Here is a 19,456-nt window from a genome sequence, read left to right as displayed (position 1 = left end):
GAGAGAGAGAGAGAGAGAGAGAGAGAGAGAGAGAGAGAGAGAGAGAGCATGATAAGAAGGCACCCCTGGCTTTGCCGCTTTGCCAGGAACACATTATTACCTTCATATTCCTTTAGCCAGAACCAGTCCCATTGCCAAGTTAATCATAAGGGCTGATGGAACAGATAGAGGAGCATGTAGATTTCAGGGATCTGTACTGTCTCTGCCATACTAGTCACTGCGTTTAGCATTATCTCAAAACCTTCTGTCCAAAAACAACAGGAGTATTGATTGTAAAATCAAAGGCATAAAGAAGCATATATTTATTGTGCTTAAGGAGTGAGAATAAGACCTGGAGTGCCAAAATATTACCAAACTCCATAATAAATATTATACCACTAAACAGGTTGAATCTATCTTCTCTCACCTCAAACTGTATCTTATTCCAGAACAAATAATTTAGGCTTTGAAAAAGGTGTCTTATGTGTGTTTTTGCACAGTAGTTAAAAGCATATATTCTGGGGCTTCCCTGGTGGCGCAGTGGTTGAGAATCTGCCTGCCAATGCAGGGGACACGGGTTCGAGCCCTGGTCTGGGAAGATCCCACATGCCTTGGAGCAACTGGGTCCATGAGCCACAGCTACTGAGCCTGTGCATCTGGAGCCTGTGCTCCGCAACAAGAGAGGCCGTGATAGTGAGAGGCCCACACACCACGATGTGTGTCTTAAATCTATTTGATTTACTGAAAATGCATCCCCCCGCTCGCCGCAACTAGAGAAAGCCCTCACACAGAAATGAAGACCCAACACAGCCAAAATAAATTAATTAATTAATTAATTTTTCTAAAAAAGCATATATTCTGGAGCAAAACAGGTGCATTGATATTTTCCCTCCGCTATTTACTAGAAGCTTGATCTTGGGATATTACTCTGTGTCTCTGTGCTTCTCATCTGTAGAAAGGAGGTTAAAATAGCCCCTGACTCACAGAGTTAATAATGCGTTAACATATGAGCAGTGCTTTGTACATAGAGTCAGCCAGAATAATTATATTATTTTTACTATTACTAGTAGTGTATTATCTTTGAATCATCCTGCTTGTGTATGTTGAGGGTATGGGGAGTTGGAGCAAAGACATGAGGATCACGTATGGGTAGAAGTGAAAATAAAAGAACAGAATTATATCATCAAGGGTTTACATCAGCCTTTCTCTGAAAAGGGCTAGAGAAGGTTAGTCCCTTCCACAAAAAGGCATGGCAAACGTAACATTTATTCAAGAGAGGCCATGCATTCTATATCCATGTGGTGACTAGCAGAATGCCCAGGAGAACTCTGACTCAGAGCTTTTGGGAACCATGGGCCAATGGACAGACACACCACTCTATTGATTGACTCATGGGTGGATGTGAGATAAACCTCTCTTCTCGCATATGCTAAGACGTGGTTTTATTCTAGAAGTATTTAGAAGACTAGGTCCTAGTTTTTATGGATAAGTACTTTATGTATCGATCATTTGGAGTATATATATGTTACAAGGAAGAACAAAGTTTCTTCCTTAGAAACAAAGTTCAGCGCAAATTTAAAACAGTAGAGAACAGACATGTGAACACAGCGGGGGAAGGGGAGGGTGGGATGAATTGGGAGATTAGGATTGACATACATACACTACCAAGTGTAAAATAGATAGCTAGTGGGAATCTGCTATATAGCACAGGGAGCTCAGCTCCGTGCTCTGTGATGACCTAGATGGATGGGATTGAGGTTGGGGGGAGGAGGTGGGAGGCAGATCCAAGAGGGAGGGGATATATGTATGCATATAGCTGATTCACTTCATTGTACAGCAGAAACTAACACAACATTGTAAAGTAATTATACTCCAATAAAAATAAATAAATATATAAATAATTTTTTAAAATTAAAAAAATAAAAGAGTAGAGAACATATTATGCTTATTTATTTGAGGTAAACCTTTGAAAATGGATGTGATTTTATCAGGTAAATCAAAAACAAAATCTATTTCTCAAAGAAGCAGAAAGAACAAAGTCCAAAGGGAAATTCCCAGTAATGTACAGAGATTTCTGATAGGAGTATGACATATGGTAATGTATAAAAGTTTTGCAAGTAAGTTAAGTAGTGAAGGATTTGAGAATCTCAGAGTTCATAGATCATTTAGAGCTTTGTACAGTCCTCTGCATTTTGCCTGGATATTTAAAATGATAGTAAATAAATCTGCTGCTTTTTCTCAGATATTTATCATAGTGGGCAATCTGTGAGATAGCCTGTTCCATTAGTGTACAACTCTGATTGTTGAAATGTCTTTCCTATATTGATCTAAAAATGTACTTCCTTATAACTTCCCACAATAGATTTTAGTTATTTTATATAAAGGAACTCAGAATAAGGATTACTATTTTTTCCTCAAAATGCCACTTTTATAAAGATATGTCATCTACCCACTCATTTTCTTTACCTTAAACTTCAGTTCTTCTAATCCCTTCTCAGTTTCTATCTACGATTAGGTCTTTGTCACTCTTGTTTTCCTCTCTCCAGTACTTTTGTATGAATAGATTCCTACCTCTATTCATATTTAATAACAGATTAATGGATGCATTTTCAGTACTCAAGGACAGATTTAGGCTAAAACATCTAACCAGCATATATATTACCTTTTAAAATTTATTTATTGTATTCATCTGTTTCACCATGACAACATGATGAGGAAATATGGAAAGAGAATTCCTGGTACATTTTCTCTTTTAAAGTCACTTCTTATCAGTTAGCTCTTTCTTATCTGCCCCTGGCAGTGTGAGCTGACCATCTTTTCTATGATCCCAGAAGCTTCTGATAAATATGCTGTATTTCTTATCATTTATTTTGACATATTTCAATTCTGTATTTGCATTTCTTTCTCCCTAACTAGGCTACACAGCCCTAAAGGGATAATTAGGGATATTTGATTTACCTTTGTTTCTCCAGTACCTATTGTAGGACCCGGTGCAGTTTAGACACTTAATGAATTTTGGTGAATGGATAAATTTTAAATGATCCCTCAGGTATTTATTAGATATTCAGTATGATACAAACTGACCACTGAGATTCAGGGAAGTGGATATACCCAGGCATACAGATATAATAGAGGAATAGACACCTGTGAGCCAGAGGAAGTTGATCTCTCTAGGCACACCAGAGGACTTAGGAACAAACCTGCACACTTTTACACACACACTATTCATAAATATAGCCCCTTCACACAGACAAGCATAATGTGGGTCTTACATATACTCTCATAAACATAGCCTTGCCAACCTCCTTCTCCTTCTTCTTAGGGTCACTCACCCTCATACATCTTTCAGATATGACAGCTTGAGCTATGTACCCCTCACTCAAGTCTTCAGCAGGTACGCAAGGTCCCTTTTAACGTGTGACAGGTGGTCAGAATATTCTACTTATGTTCGTATGACCAAAACACCTCACTTGCATCACAAACTCTTTTTTTATGAATATATCTTACTAAGTTCCACAATGTATGATTTTGGATAAAATACTTAACCTACCTAAGAGACCCACCTAAGTCTCAGTCTTTTCATCTGTACATTAGGAGTTTTAATGAAAAGTAACTCGAAGAATTTGTAGGAGGATCGATTAGATAAAAGTTTGAAGCTCTCAGGGCATTGAGTAGCAACAGTAAGATAGGTCCACATAACTGACTTTATTCTATTATTGTTACACCCTGAACTCGTGTGAGCATCCAGGTTCTACACCTAAGCTTTCAAGCCACCTTAAAAAATACCTGTATTGGGCTTCCCTGGTGGCGCAGTGGTTGAGAGTCCGCCTGCCAATGCAGGGGACACGGGTTCGTGCCCTGGTCCGGGAAGATCCCACATGCCGTGGAGCGGCTAGGCCCGAGAGCCATGGCTGCTGAGCCTGCGTGTCCGGAGCTCTGCAACGGGAGAGGCCACAACAGTGAGAGGCCAGCATACCGCAAAAAAAAAAAAAAAAAAAATACCTGTATTTCCCACTTACAGTTATGGAGTTGAATCTTAATTTTAAATGCAGTACCTATGTTTATCCTTATTACAATTCATTTTGCTAGTTTTGTTCCCTTGCCCCATCTGTCAACAATACCTTTGGATCCAGCTGTTCAACAGTGATAACGTTTGATAATCATGCCAAGAGGCTTGGGTGGGCTATCAGGGAAGTCAAGGCTAGTGAATGCTATAAGGGGAATCAGTAAGAAGTCAGATAACAGGAGTAGTTGGGGAAGAGGTCTCATGAAGGAGTATCCACAATATGGACAGAAAATAAAGAAAGGAGGAAAATTATACATATAATATAAAGACAACAAGACTCACGTGATTGCTACAAGGTACGTGAGAAAGAGAGGTAAAAAGATAGGAGGATCTGGCATTTAAGATTTGGATGTGGGAGATTTCTGGCTGATGGAAATGGCTTAGGAATGGACATGGAAAGGGTAGTCAAAGTGGAACATAAGTGGAGGTTAACACCAGCCAATTGAAAATTATTAAGAAACGGTAGAAAAATAGTTAATATCCATGTAACGGAACATCCATATGAGAAATACTACTCAACAATGAAAAGGGAATAAACTATTGATAAACACAACATCTTAGATGAATTTCAAAGCCATTATGCTAAGTGAGAGAAGTTAATCTTAAAAAATTACACATCATACAATTTTTGTTATATGATGTTTTTGAAAAGACAAATTTGATGGTCAGGGGTTAGGCATGGAATGTGTAACTATAAAACACAGTGAGAAGAAGTTATTTTAGGATGTTGGAAATGCTCTGCATCCTGAACAAGTCCATTTTACAGGATGCTAATTAAGAGGGAGAGACAGAGACAGAGAGAGAGAAGATCCAGTAACCTTGTTTCGCAGATGGAGAAACTGGAAACTGAGGTGAGGCCTGGAGAAGATCACATGGCTAGAGAGTGTTTCTGGGGACACCCGCACCCACACATATGCACTCGCCCATGCACAGACTCACACACACCCATGCCCATGCCTACAAACCACCATGAAATAAGGGGAAGAGGACAAGACCCAGGGAATGGAGATTTTAAGAGGTTTAGTAAAATGTTTGTGAAATGTAGTGGTAAAAAAATTTTTTTTTTCAGATTTCAGGCAAATATAAAAGGAAAGGAAAGAAAAATTACAACATCTTCATTACCATGTTTAAATTATGAAATGTTGAAAACTATCACTTTTCATTTGTAAGTCAGAGTTGTTAAATAATTGTCAAATTCTTTGCCCATAAACAGAGCGTTTGAAAGCTGGGTGTTGCTAGTTCCAGCCTGGCAATGAGTCATTGAAGTTACTTATCCCTCCTCCCCTGAGGTAAACATGTGCTAGAAAATACTGTGAAGAGGTGCATTTAGATAGAGTAGAATAACAGCCAGTCAGCAACCATCTTTTCCTCTAAGATGTAGATATGCTTTTACTACCCTTTTACTACCCTAAATCAGTCCTTCCATAAAGCATATTCATGAATTAACACATTAGTGAGATACACATGTCATCTTGTTGCCCTGACAGGGCTCTGGGTGTGACTCTGACTACTAGCTTCACACAATTCCAGGTGCACTGAGGCCCTGGTGAGACTTAACATTGCAATAAAACACACCTGATTTTATTTAGTACAAACTGATACATTTAAATTATACGGCGTTTTAAAAAATTCTTTACCAATAACCTTTGAGGGCAGAGGCTATGGTCCAGGCATCACCTCCACTTAAATCAACATTCTCTAGCAAAACATAGGTGCTCAATATATGCTGGCTTGCCATATGACCCAGCAATCCCACTACTGGGCATATACCCTGAGAAAACCATAATTCAAAAAGAGTCATGTACCACAATGTTCACTGCAGCTCTATTTACAATAGCCCGGAGATGGAAGCAATCTACGTGTCCATCATCGGATGAATGGATAAAGATGTGGCACATATATACAATGGAATATTACTCAGCCATAAAAAGAAACGAAATTGAGATATTTGTAGTGAGGTGGATGGACCCAGAGTCTGTCATACAGAGTGAGGTAAGTCAGAAAGAGAAAGACAAATACTGTATGCTAACACATATATATGGAATTTAAGAAAAAAAATGTCATGAAGAAACTTGGGGTAAGACAGGAATAAAGACACAGACCTAGCAGAGAATGGACTTGAGGATATGGGGAGGGGGAAGGGTAAGCTGTGACAAAGCGAGAGAGAGGCATGGACATATATACACTACCAAACGTAAGGTAGATAGCTAGTGGGAAGCAGCCGCAGAGCACAGGGAGATCAGCTCGGTGCTTTGTGACCACCTGGAGGGGTGGGATAGGGAGGGTAGGAGGGAGGGAGACGCAAGAGGGAAGAGATATAGGAACATATGTATATGTATAACTGATTCACTTTGTTATAAAGCAGAAACCAACACACCACTGTAAAGCAATTATACTCCAATAAAGATGTAAATATATATATATGCTGGCTTGAAGACAGGACAAAGTTTATGTCCCTAACCATTCATAGAGGACCTCTGCCTGCCTCTCTGGGGGATCTGAGGAGTCTGATTGTGGCCACAGAGACATGAATGGAGGCTGGAGAGCAGAGGCCCAGAACCATCACCTGCTCTGGGAAACATACAAGTTGAAGCACTGCTAGGAGATAGTTAGAGGGGGGCTTAGAATCAATCAACCACCCTGTGGAGAAGCATGTTGTGGGCCAGTTGATAACACAAGAGCTCCTAAGGGGCATGCGTTGCTTGTCCAGCTTTTGTGCTTGTGCTAAAGATTAGGTGCCTTAGAGATGAGCCCAAGTGGGCAAGATAAACAGTGAGTGAAGAGGACAGAGCAAGCCTTAGGTGGGCAGTGAAAGGTCAGTGGAATAAAGGGAAAGGAAAATGAGTGAAAGGATTATAGAAGACAAAGGAGAAAGGGCCAGAACATTGAAATGAAGATCAGAAAAGAGTTAAGGGAAGGTCTTTCTGTGGGTCGGATATTAAAAGAAGATGGGAAATCAGGGTGTTCCTCTGGGTCCCCAAAAAATTCAGGAAAATAATTCTTCACCAATGACTAACCCCTATCCAGGCCCAAGCAGGAGTTCCTGTGCATGCAGGGTTGGGAGGGTTAAGGTGGGGCAGTTATCCGAGCCCAGAGACACAGACCCAAACTTTTAGCCCCTTCTAGGACTTGGAGTCTTATCTCTTAGCCACAGACCTTATGGTCTCTAACCACTCCCCTCCCAAGCTTTGCAAATACAGCCCACCCCCCTACAGTGAATGAACTAGAAGAAAGGCTCTAGGAAAGGGGCAGAAAACAGTCTCTAATATCTCAATGTGGTTCAGATGGAAGAGAACTGAACACAGGCACGTGAACTTGCAAAGCCCTTTAACCACTGGGTTTTAGTCATTTCTTTGTTAACTGGAATAAAGCCATTTTTAACAGAGGTTTTTGAAGTTAAGAAGAAAAGTGATGTTTCTGATGTGCTGACTTGTCACAACAGAGACACTCGCACAATGTATGCATTCAAATGTATCTTCTTCCTGAAGCATTCCCCCTGTATCTATTCTCATTATCTCATGCCTCACAACCAAATCTTGACCAAGATGAAGCATTTCCCCGTCCTTACTCAGCAGTTAGTAAGGACTCAGACATTCTTCAAAGTTTTACTTCTACCAAGGCAAAACTACCCCTCTTACAATTACACCTCACAAGTAACCCCAGCTTCACTTGACTCTTTGCTTCTATGGAGCCGCCAGCTCACTCAGATTTGTTGCACCTTCAACCACTTAATTATGGCTCAGCATGGGTCGTCCAGTTATTACCTCTCTGGATTTCTAAAAACTCACTGTTTCATGCTTCTCTATACATAAACTAGTGCAGTACTTTTGGAATCAAACGGTCTGGTTTAGAATGTCAGTTTCCACTTACTGGCTGTGTACTCTGGCAAATCACTTCATCTTTCTGTGCTTTGGTCTGTTTGGTGTGTTGGATGGTTTTAATGATGAAATGCATTAATACATGTAATGTACCTCATCGTTCCTAGCCCATAGTAAATATTATAGATGTTTTAGTTATTATTACTATGATTGTTATTATTAGACATTTTGTGAAAATGGGATTATTGGATATTCAGGATGAGTAGAGACCTGGTCTGACCTGCCACAGAAAGCAAAGACTTTGCAAAACTTTGCTTACAAGCACAATGCTCGATAGTATGTAAGATATTCTAATGGAAAGATTTGCATTCTATTCTTACAAGAAAAACAGGACCTGGCGGAAGTTTTAGTCCTATTTATCACAAGATTTTTGAGGTTCCCAGAGACTGAGTGACTTACGGTGTTATGCTTAGAAACAGGAAGAACCAAACTTACAGAGCTAGTGGTGGCTTTCCTCTGTAGGCCAAAGTGTTCTTGGGAGTAGAATGTTGAATTTGCACATTCTCGTGAGGATTCAGGGGAACTCTTCTCTGAGGATGTTAGAAGCATCTACTCAGAAACTTTTGCCTTCCTTGTGGCCCTCACAAATCTAGTATAGACCTGTAAGAAGCCTACATCATGGGTCAGTCATGTGAACCAGATTAGACAGATGTTCATTTACCAACATTTGTTAAGTGCCTTTGAAGTAGAATCTGTGCTAGAGTGCTTGGGATATCGAAATATATATGGCTATATGACCAGGATCTAGGATTAGACATTTAGGGAGGATGAAGTTTTTAAAGGTAGGTGTTCATTCGTTCACAAATATAAGCTAAGCACGTGCTTGCTATCTAGCACTGCATGAGGCCAACATGATAGAAGATGATACATACGTGCATGCATGTGGGGCGATAGGCACAAAATGATAATTAATAGTTAGTAGAAATCCATTAGCAGTGGTATTTTAGCAGCCACTGTGAGCCACATGCAGCACTAATAGGAGATTCACATTCATTATTCCTCAATACAACTCTATGAAACATATTCTTTACATCTTATTTTTACTAATAAAAAATAAAATATGATAATTTGAGAAAATCTTTTAAGATCATGTAACCAGTAAATAATTGAGTCTTTTAAAATTTCTATGAATACTTTAAATAATTCCATGATACAAATATAACATAATAGATATACTTCATACATGTTGAATATAAAGTGAAAAACCCCTCACCATTACCTTCATACCTTCCTTAGAGAGAATCCCTATTTATAATCCCTCTGCCCTTTTTTCAACACACTTACATACACATGTATGAAAATACTCAAACATACAGTCTTGTTTTTGGAGCCAGGAGCTGTGTGGGGCTGTTTCCATCATCCTACACTAAGAGCATTGTTAGCTTGTGTGCATTCTTGGGTTAACGTGAATACAGACTAAGACTCCAAAGAAGCCAATGTTTTTTTTAAGAGTAATGACCTTGTTGTCTTTGCTGTCAACAATGGAAAGAAAAGGGACTTACTTTTAGCATCTCCCCTCGGGAAAAAGAAGTGGGGAAAGAGACTTTGGTTTCCCACCTCCAACCCTCCTTGTATGGGGTCTACAAGTTCTTCCCTCAAAGTGCCCTCTGGATGGCCCCAGCTGAGTCAGCGGTTCCATAAACCACTCCTGCCATCTTGTGGCTTGTACAGCATCTACATGCGGCTCCTGGAGAAAAACGGAGAAAATTAGAAGAAAATGCTACAGGCTACCAAACAGTGACTTAAAAGCAACCATGACAACAATAATCATGAAGGTAGTTATTATGTATTATTCCTATCATTGAGTCTCAGTCTTTTATAGCGAACCCTAAATTTCAGAGTTTGGATTATTAATGCTATGAGACATCAAATAGGTGAAGAACATATCTACCTCTTATACTGACTGGCCAAGACTGGAACTGCTACAGAAAAGTGAGACAGAAATACATATATTATCTATGTAGACTAAACTAAAGTGGCCAGATCATCAGGTCAGAGTCATTTATAGAAAAAATTAAACTCAAATCCCTAGAGGAGCACTTTCCTTGATATGTTACTGTTCTATCACTGGGCATTGAGTTTTAATGATAGAAAACATCTATTCTGCTTTATTTAGTTAGTTAATGAAAATCATTTATTTATTCATTCATTCATTTATTTAATGGAAAGCCCCTATATTTTAGTGAGTACTAGTTACCGAGGATCTACCACTGCATATATTCTTTGCCTCTATGATGCTTCTATTTTAAGAGGGAAGGCAAATAAAGAAATTTTAAATGCAACAATAAATAATTACAACTTTATGTAACTGCTGTGAAAGAAATGAAAGGTTGATGCAATAGAGAATAACAAAGAAAGAAGTACATCGCTGATGCAACAACTGAGGGCTCTCAGAGGAGGTACTAGAATGTGATGGCAGAGACGTGGGGGTGGAGAAAGCTTTGCCTTACCACCATTGGTCCTGGAGCTCCAGCCAATGAACACGAAGCAGGAAAAGAGCCAAATAACCATATTTCAGAAAAGTGGCTACCCAGGGGGCTGCCTTTTTCAGAGGCACTTAGTGGTCAGAATAGTGATTGAACCCTTCTTTTTGCTGGCCCTAGCTATAGACCACCATGGATATTGAAGTAAGAACCTTTTTCTGGATTTATTTCCCTGCATTTCTAGTATATACAGGGCACTAGCACATGACTGTGACGTGCACACCACATTCTGATGTTCTGATGTTTATTCCTCAGTTCTCATAGGCTTTTCCCAGGAACCAGGGTCTTTATATTCGTGTTTTATTTTTTTAAATAAAATACAAACATGCAAAAGAAAATGTGAATATAGGATTTTAATATTTTAGTAGGGAAACTGACCAAACTGTAAAAACCTGAGTTATAGCCTAGAGGTATAAAATTCCATCGTAAAGAATTAACAGAGTGACCAGAGGCAGAGGTACCTCAGTAGGTAGTGCTAACAGTACCTGAAGATGCTGACGTTATAAATTGAAGGAAAAAATAATAACTCACTATTTCCAACGGGTGACTTTAGTGTTAATAATGGAAATACCACAGCAGATCATCAACAATTAGAGAATCCAAATTTAATTTGTTTTAGATAAAAGCCCTGGGCTTCCCCAGTGGCGCAGTGGTTGAGAGTCCGCCTGCCGATGCAGGGGACGCGGGTTCGTGCCCCGGTCCGGGAGGATCCCACATGCCGCGGAGCGGCTGGGCCCGTGAGCCATGGCCGCTGAGCCTGCGCGTCCGGAGCCTGTGCTCCGCAACAGAAGAGGCCACAGCAGTGAGAGGCCCGCGTACCGCAAAAAAAAAAAAAAAAAAAAAAATTCAAAGTTAAAATTGAAGTAGTAGATTAAATCAAAAAGCACCAAAAATACATACACATGTACACATATGCAGGATACGGTAAAGAAAATATTTCTATCCAGTGTAGATACTTGCAGGAGTCAGGGGTGCAAAAATTCTAATGAAATACCACAAATAGTACCCGTCTTCACTTTCTAGCGGTAAGAATTAAAGCATTAATCAACTTGATTTTGTGCAGCAGTTAAGAGTGTAGACTCTGGAAGTTCACTAATTTCAAATCCTGGCTCTATTATGCAGGAGCTGTAAAACTTTAAGCAAAGTACTTCCTCTCTCTTTATGCCTCAGTTTTCCTCATCTGAAGTTAAGAATAATAATACTTGCATTAAATGACAATTGCGTGGATTCAGATGTAAAGAGCTTGGAACAGGGCCTGTCTAGAGGAAAGCTTCAATAATGTTAACTGTTATTTAAAATTAAGTGTAAGTAGTGAAACCCTAAAATATCTAGAAAAAAATGTACCCATGTATTTATGACAGAGATATTAGGGGAACATCTTTAAAACATAAAGAACACAGATGCATAAAAGCACTTTCTGGTCTTTGGATAACACCTTTCTCTTAAATTGCTATCCAACTACCTGGCTGGCTATTTGCGATGCAAATCAGCTTTTCAAGCTTCACTGCTCTCTGACTTTCTAAAAAATCTCTTGGTCTGAGGAAAGGGTACATTTTCTTTGGGAAGAGCAAGGTCATACTAGGCCCAATATGACCAAAAGTATGACTCTGCTTCTCTTCCATCCACACAACCCCCTAGTGTGGGGCCCTTTCAAGGCCCAGATACGTGACTGAGACCACTGCTGATGTCATGTGAGAGTCAGAGCAGGGACTGTAAATGGGAGTCTCTGGAGGCCTGCCATTTCAGTAACATCAGCCTGAAGGCATCTCCTCCCCAAACTCCAACAGTCTTTATTTTCCCAGGCAGAAGCCCTGGTCCTCTGAGATTGTTTATTTGATTCATATCTACCTAGCCTCCTCGACCACCTTCTCATTTGGTCACTTGTTTCTTCATTCGTCATTCAACATTCATTTATTCAATCATTTATTGAATGTTTCCCATGTGCCAGGTCCTACATCAGCTGCTAGGTGGAGGACAGTGACCTTCCCCACCCCCAGGAACCTCCTTCCTTTGGACACCACCACAGAGCTGAACATGGAGCTGTTGAGTTCAGTCTCCAATGAGGCTAGAGCAAAGATTCCAAACACACAATCAACAGTTGAGGGCTCTCCATAGGAGAGGACCAGAAAACAATCCAATAAATGAGCACTCTCCTCTCTACCCAGGACTTTTAGACCCAGATTCCCACCTACTGTCTGCCCTGGTGAGCTGGAATTTACATCACATGAATACTCAGGCTTTTCATAGCCCATATGAAAGGTAAATAAAAGCAACATTTCTTTCCCTGAATTTTTTCTCAGACCTACCTGGCCTTCCAAGCGTTGAAATTAAAGATTACAGTAGACAACTTCAGTGGTCAGAAGCAGTCCCAGAGCCTTCTTAGTTGCAGGAAATGAAGAGGCAAGACTTTCGTCTGCCTTTCTCCTAGCCCTAACGTAAACAACAGTTCATTTGCTCTGGACAAGAACTCCCTCACTGATGGGGAGTGAAGAGGGGGTAAAAAGGAGGTTTGAAGCCTTGTGCTCCACCTAGAGATTATAACATAAAACAATGGGAGAAAGTTGCCCCCAAAGCTCATTTCATCTCTAAGCCATGTGCTGGTAGCGAAAAGGTAAAGACAGGTTGGTCCAAGTATCCTAGATTCCAGGCAGAACCTGTTTCTCCCTAAAAGGAACCCCAACACTGAGTCTCTGACTTTTAAACACACACCATGGCCACTTTTACTATAGTGGTGTCCTCTTTCAAAGACCCTTTTCTTTCCTTGACGAGAATACAGCATTAGATTTTTGCTTGTTTGTTTATACCCCCATCGGTGATAAAACTCTAACAGACTGTGTTTTGTGTGTATGCTCATACATGTGCACAAAAGTGTGCCCATGTGAAGGTGTATTAAAGGGTGAGTATGGGGCTTCCCTGGTGGCGCAGTGGTTGAGAGTCCGCCTGTTGATGCAGGGTACGCAGGTTCGTGCCCCGGTCCGGGAAGATCCCACATGCTGCAGAACGGCTGGGCCCGTGAGCCATGGCCGCTGAGCCTGCACGTCCGGAGCCTGTGCTCCACAACGGGAGAGGCCACAGCAGTGAGAGGCCCGTGTACCACAAAAAAAAAAAAAAAGGTGAATATGCATTTTGTGTTAGTGTATTACTCCATAGCGTGTTTACCTGTGTGAGCTCACTGGCACATTTATTTGCTGGAAGGCATGGTTCACTCACTTGATTCATGAATTGTAACACTTTTGCCCCAGAAGCACATGGGTATTGAGAAGCATCCCTGAGTGCAAATGAGAATTTAGTCTGAGATGCTGAGAGCACCTCCTGTGTGCTATGCACACCCTGCCTCAGCACCTTTGTACATAATGGTTCTTCTGCTGACATACTTTTCCCTCCCCTCTCGAATCTTTCCCTACTTCATTCTTACCACTTTTCAGATTTTAGATTGGAGAACCTGCTCACAGAACCCTTCCCTCTCTCCCCAGACTAGACCAAGCCTCTGTTACGCTATTTCACAGTTCCCCGTCTTTTATAGCACTTATCATAGTTTGTGATTATATATAATTAGTACTGTTTGAACAGTTCCAGCTACCATCATACACTCATGAGGGCAGGACCATGCCTCTTTTACTCACATTGAATTCCTAATCCCTAGCAGAATGCTGAGCACAGGGTAGGTCCTCAATTTCTGAGCTAGATATTGCAAGAAAGACAAAATCCAGAACAAGCTGGGTCCGTGGCAGTGGAATCAACTATAAATCTGGCTACCAGGGACAGTAACTTTGTAAACCTGGTGAGATCAGGGAATCTTAGAACTCAGCCTGATTCTTGCTCTATTGCTATCCACTCAGATCAGAATCAAATCCCAAAAGTGAGAGCCACCTGTAGGATAATGCTCAGAGGCAGTAAAAATAAGAAGCTGTGCCCACTTTTCAGTCTGGCTGATGGTAGAGAGCCCCAAAGAACACAGAGTGCATGGTGGCAGCTCCTACAGGACACCAAATCTGGGGGGACCTTTGGAAGGACACCAGGAAAGCTGCAGTCTTCATCTCACCCTCCTCTGTTCCCCGTGCCTCTGAATCTTCTAACTTGAAACCTTTTGGTTTCCCATCCAAGCCCTCCCATCCATGCAGAGACAGCTCTTACCACCACCTCTTCTCCTATACACCCCCCGCTTTTCTCACAGACCACAAAAAAATCAGACTCAGGCAGCAGATGACACGGAAGATTGGATGTAATTGCATCTCAAGATAGGCATTAGCAGAGCTCAGACTGGGGTCCCACGATGGTACAGTGGCAGGGATGGCTGGGTCACTCGCAGCACCCCTACCCTGTCCTGGCTCTCATTCTTCCCAATGACTCTGGAACAACATTGTCTCCACAGTAAAGAGCATCATAGTGCAGCTGCATTCAAGAATGGGGGTGTTAAGGTAGGGGATATGGGGGGAAAAGCACAGAGGAAAAGATACGGTCTGAACAACTAGGGCTCCTACAGCTGTCTCAGCTTCTTCACAGCAGCATCTACATCACCTCCGGTGGCAATGAGGGCCTGCAGATTGGCTTCAGGATTCAGAAAGCCCATGGCCCGCAATTGCTCTAGCTGCACCCGGAAGTGAGTCTCGGGCTGCAGCTGCAGGGGATTGGCGCCAGCTAGGGCTTGCAACATCTGGAGGAAGGGCATGGAATGGAGGCCCAGCTCCACAGAGCCTTGTGCTGAGGGAACTTCAGGACCTGGGGCTAGGGGAGGATCCGCAGGCATAAGGGCACCCTCTCGAGGCTCTGTACTTCCTGCCGTACTTCCCAGCCCTGCTAGGCAAGGCATGAACAAAAGGAGGAGGCGAGGGGCTTCAGTAGCCAGGATCTGCAGACCCTGCTCAATCTGCAGCAAGGCATGCATGGCACGAGGGTTTGCCATGGCTGCCTGAAGGTGCAGCAGCAGTGGCAGCTGCCAGCGCATTTCGTCCTGCAACTGTGGGGCCTCATTCATTCTGGCTGGCCTCAGAGATCTTGGGTAAGCTGGTGGCGGCAGCCAGACATGCTCAGGGGTTCCAGCAGTAACTGCCGTGGGCGAGGGTGGGGAAGGAACAAATGGGGCGTTGTTGGCAGCACACTCCAGCCTGGAGACAAGATCAGGCATGTTGGTGCTGTGGGCAGTGGAGCCATTCCCTGCACCATCTCGGCTTCCAGCTTTTCTAGCACTGCTCTCTGTGGGATATCTCAAGAATGCGGGGCAGGAGGGCTTCCCCTTGATTGCTACTGACTCCCTGGGGAGAGGCCGGCCTGACTCAAGTTCCTGGGATGAGGGTGAAGTTGGGGGAACTTGGCTTCCTGGTGGTGATAGTGGTTCTTGGCTTGGGCTGAGGGTAGATGCAATCCCCTGCAGATAGGTTCTCAGGGACAGGGGCCTCTCATGTAATTGCTGGAGATAGTCATAGAGCCTCATATTACCTAGAATATTGCAAACACTGTTTCTAAGTTCGGATACATCCTGGTCCCCAGGCCTCCTGCCTCTCCTACCAGCTGAGCCTGCAAACGTGGAAGCCCAGGGGTTGGGGAGAGGGTCACAGTTCTCCATCCTTGAAGGTTGGCAGCTACTGGTGGTAGCATTAGCAGTAGTGGTGGTAGCAAAGGGATTGCCACCAAACTGCTCCTGCACTGCATTAAGCATTGGGTGCATGATATCTGTATACATGGTACGGAGCACATTGTAGCCACCAGGGATGCTCTCCAGGTTTCTGAGTGCCCGGTCCTGGCTACGCATCATCTCTTGCATCATGGCAGGTTTGCACAGAAACTCCATTGTCTGCCGCATGATTTCAGGGTTGTTGAGAATGTGCCCAATCTCAGGGTTGTGCTGGATCAGCTGCTGCATGTGGGGGTTGTCAAGAACCAGCTGGCGCACCAGGCCTGTGTTGGACAGCAGACCCTGGATGAAGGCGTCATCAATGATCTGAGCCACAAACTCAGGCACAGACATATCCTGCCACATCAGTGAGCTTGGCGGGTCGGGGAAACTACCGGAGGTCAGGCCTAGCCCATTGAGGCCTGTGAGGACACCTAAGCTAAAGGTGGGTAGCCTGTCTGCTGGGTAAATGGAGCTTGGCTGAGGGAGTGATCCAAGGCTTGGGGCTGGGATAGGGACCGAAGCAGCTGGGCACTCAGTGCCCACAGTACGGCGCTGCATCTTGATGACCAGGTGGACAGTGAGGCCATCTCGGACCCCACACTGTGCCAGTGAGTCAGGGTCCTTGAGGATTTTGCCAGCAAATATTAGGATCAGCTGATCAGGGTGGGCCTTAAAGCGCTGGGCTATCTCTTCCTTCAGCTGCTGGATGGTGCAAGTGTCTGTAACTGAGAAATCCTCCTTGTCCTTGGGCGTCTTCACTGTCACCTTGATGAGGTGAGGATCCTGGACCAGCACCGGGCTGCCCTGCGGCAGGGCCTCTCCACTTTTGGCCATGGTGGGCAGCAGGAGGCCCAGGTCTGTGGGAACACAGCTAGGGGGATGGGGATGGGAGACCGAGATCAGCCTTTTGGGCAGTGGTGAAAGTAGGAAAGGTGAACAGGAAGAGGATCTGGGATCTCAGGGTGGGGGGACTGCAGGGTCCACATGGAAAGGGTTATGAGGTCCCTGGGATAGGATGCTTTGGGAGGATTTTGGGTTTGAGAGATGTCGGGGGTCATGGGAGGGAAACCTGAGGCCCTGGGAAAGAGGTCTACAGTTGATGAGTGAAGGGGCAAGGGCAGCATGAAGGGCCCAGTTTGGGGAAACATACCAATCAGCTGTGGCCCCGTCCTTCCTCTTATACAAGGCTCAAAACTGCCCTCATCTTGCTGAACAGCCACCACGGAAGCCTTCTAAGCCAGAACTCACTCCATCAGGTCTCCTCTGTGACCTCAGCACTGACATCACAGCCTCATACAATGGACTTTTGAGACTTCTCCAAGGTGTTCTGAATCCCTGGGGGCTTCATCTCCCCCAACCCTTCAACTCTTCTATTTCCTTTGTCTCAATTGCCTTCTTCATAGTGAGGGGCCTGGGCTGACACTTCCTTCTCAAGCCAAGAGTTTTGCTTTCACACAGCTGTTTTGTGGTATGTGGAGACTCAGACTGGGATTGGACAATTAAGAAAAGCTCCTTAATCCCTTGTGTGCCCATGAAAACCCAAATTCAGCTACCTGCCAGTTGAGCCACTTCCTGGCATCATATGTTCCTGTTTCCTCTCCGATTCAACATTAGCCAAGAATTCTTTATTTATATTTCAACATATTGACTTTCTAATGGGTAGGATCTAGAGTATGAAAGAGAGGTTCAGGATGAAATAAACTTTTTATTTTTTTTCCCATTATTATTATCCCCCAGAAAAATTCAAAGAATGGGTTGGCTATTTGTTGAGGTAAAAAAATGACCAGGAAATAAGGTTGTTAAATGGAAAATTGAGTTCAGTTTTACATATATTTAAGATGTCTATTTCACATCCAAATAAAAGTGTAGGAAGGTAGTTCAACATTGAGTCTAGAGTTCATCAGCATCAACAGAGTATTTAGAATTGTGCAATTAGTGATCATAGTAAAAGGATAGAGGTAAGAAAAAACTGAGTCATGGATAGTACAATATTTAGAAGTCTGGAGGATTAGATGAATTCAGCAAAGGAAATTGAGAAGAAATAAAACATTAAGTCAGAAAAAGAAGTTAGAGAGAGAAAGAAGCCAAATGAAGAAGAACAGTTTCAAAAAAAGGAGAGAGTAACCAACTATGTCAAGTGATCCTGGTAGGTCAGTAAGATGAGGACGGAGAACTGATCACTGGATTTGAACAAGAGAGACAGGTTAGATTGAGGGCCACGATGAGGCCAATTTGGAAAAGTGGTGAGGACAGAAAACCTAATTGGTGTGGGTTTAAAAGTAAATGCATAGGGGGCTTCCCTGGTGGCGCAGTGGTTGCGAGTCCGCCTGTTGATGCAGGGGACACGGGTTCGTGCCCCGGTCCAGGAAGATCTCACGTGCCGTGGAGCGGCTGGCCCCGTGAGCCATGGCCGCTGAGCCTGCACGTCCGGAGCCTGTTCTCCTCAACGGGAGAGGCCACAACTGTGAGAGGCCCGCGTACCACAAAAAAAAAAAAAAAAAAAAGTAAATGCATAGGAGAGAAAGTGAATCCAGTAAGAGTACTGTAAATGAGAAAAGACAGATGGCTGCATGGAAATGGGGAAATAAAGGCTTTGTTGTTGTTTTTTCTTAAGATGAGATGATTACAACATGCTTTTTTAAAAACTTAATTAATTTTTGGCTGCATTGGGTCTTCGTTACTGCACGTGGGCTTTCTTCAGTTGCGGCGAGTGCGGGCTACTCTTCATTGTGGTGTGCAGGCTTCGCATTGTGGTGGATTCTTCTGTTGTGGAGCACGGGCTCTAGGAGAGTGGGCTTCAGTAGTTGTGGCTCCCAAGCTCTAGAGCGCAGGCTCAGTAGTTGTGGTGCACAGGTTTATTTGCTCCGTGGCATGTGGGATCTTCCAGGACCAGAGCTCGAACCCATGTCTCCTGCATTGGCAGGCGGACTCTCAACCACTGCGCCACCAGGGAAGCCCGGCCTCTGGTATTATTAAAGCCTGTTGTACCTGCTGTTCTTTAAAATCCTGACACAGTTCTTTCTTGCTTAGGACACACATTTCTTCCTCTTCCCACTTTCTGATTGGTGCTGCAGAGTTCTAGACTTGGAATGACTGAATGTATTTGAATTGGCTCTATAGGAGGTGTTTCTGGCTCCTCCTGTTGCTTCAAGACACTTCCCCACCCCCAGAAGCTTTCCTTAATTTCTGTCCTTTTCTGCATGTGCAAGTATAGGTGAGTGAAGCCAGGCAGCCTTCATCTTCCCTTCAGAGGTTTCACCTCACCCACCAGACTTCAGCAGTTGGCTGGGGTCGGGTAGAGACATGTAGGGAATTTTGCAGGTTTAAAGTGTAATCCAAACTTGGGGAGAAACATAGAAAAGCTGATCTCGGGCCATGAAGTGGCTGTGCAAAGGCCATTGTCCAGCAGACCCTGACCCAGAAAGCTGAATGAGAT

General features: G+C 43.3%; 1 protein-coding gene and 1 long non-coding RNA gene across 2 annotated transcripts in view; both read right to left on the bottom strand.

The window, feature by feature from the left end:
* Positions 1-19,456, bottom strand: part of LOC113625087 (uncharacterized) — a 68,968-nt gene that overhangs the window by 10,851 nt on the left and 38,661 nt on the right. Inside the window, exon 6 of the long non-coding RNA XR_003434559.1 lies at positions 8,359-9,610. This is a non-coding gene — a long non-coding RNA (uncharacterized LOC113625087). The remainder of the gene's footprint in view (positions 1-8,358; positions 9,611-19,456) is intronic.
* Positions 14,611-18,390, bottom strand: UBQLN3 (ubiquilin 3). Its single transcript, XM_027115554.1, has one exon. It carries the CDS (start codon positions 16,852-16,854, stop codon positions 14,884-14,886), a length of 1,971 nt encoding a protein of 656 aa, XP_026971355.1. The 5' UTR covers positions 16,855-18,390; the 3' UTR covers positions 14,611-14,883.

The sequence above is a fragment of the Aethalodelphis obliquidens genome, unplaced genomic scaffold (genome assembly GCF_003676395.1).
Source record: "Aethalodelphis obliquidens isolate GAN/ISIS:26980383/991018 unplaced genomic scaffold, ASM367639v1 scaffold14, whole genome shotgun sequence".
Lineage (NCBI taxonomy): Eukaryota > Metazoa > Chordata > Mammalia > Artiodactyla > Delphinidae > Aethalodelphis > Aethalodelphis obliquidens.
This window is presented reverse-complemented; position numbering and strand designations above follow the sequence as displayed.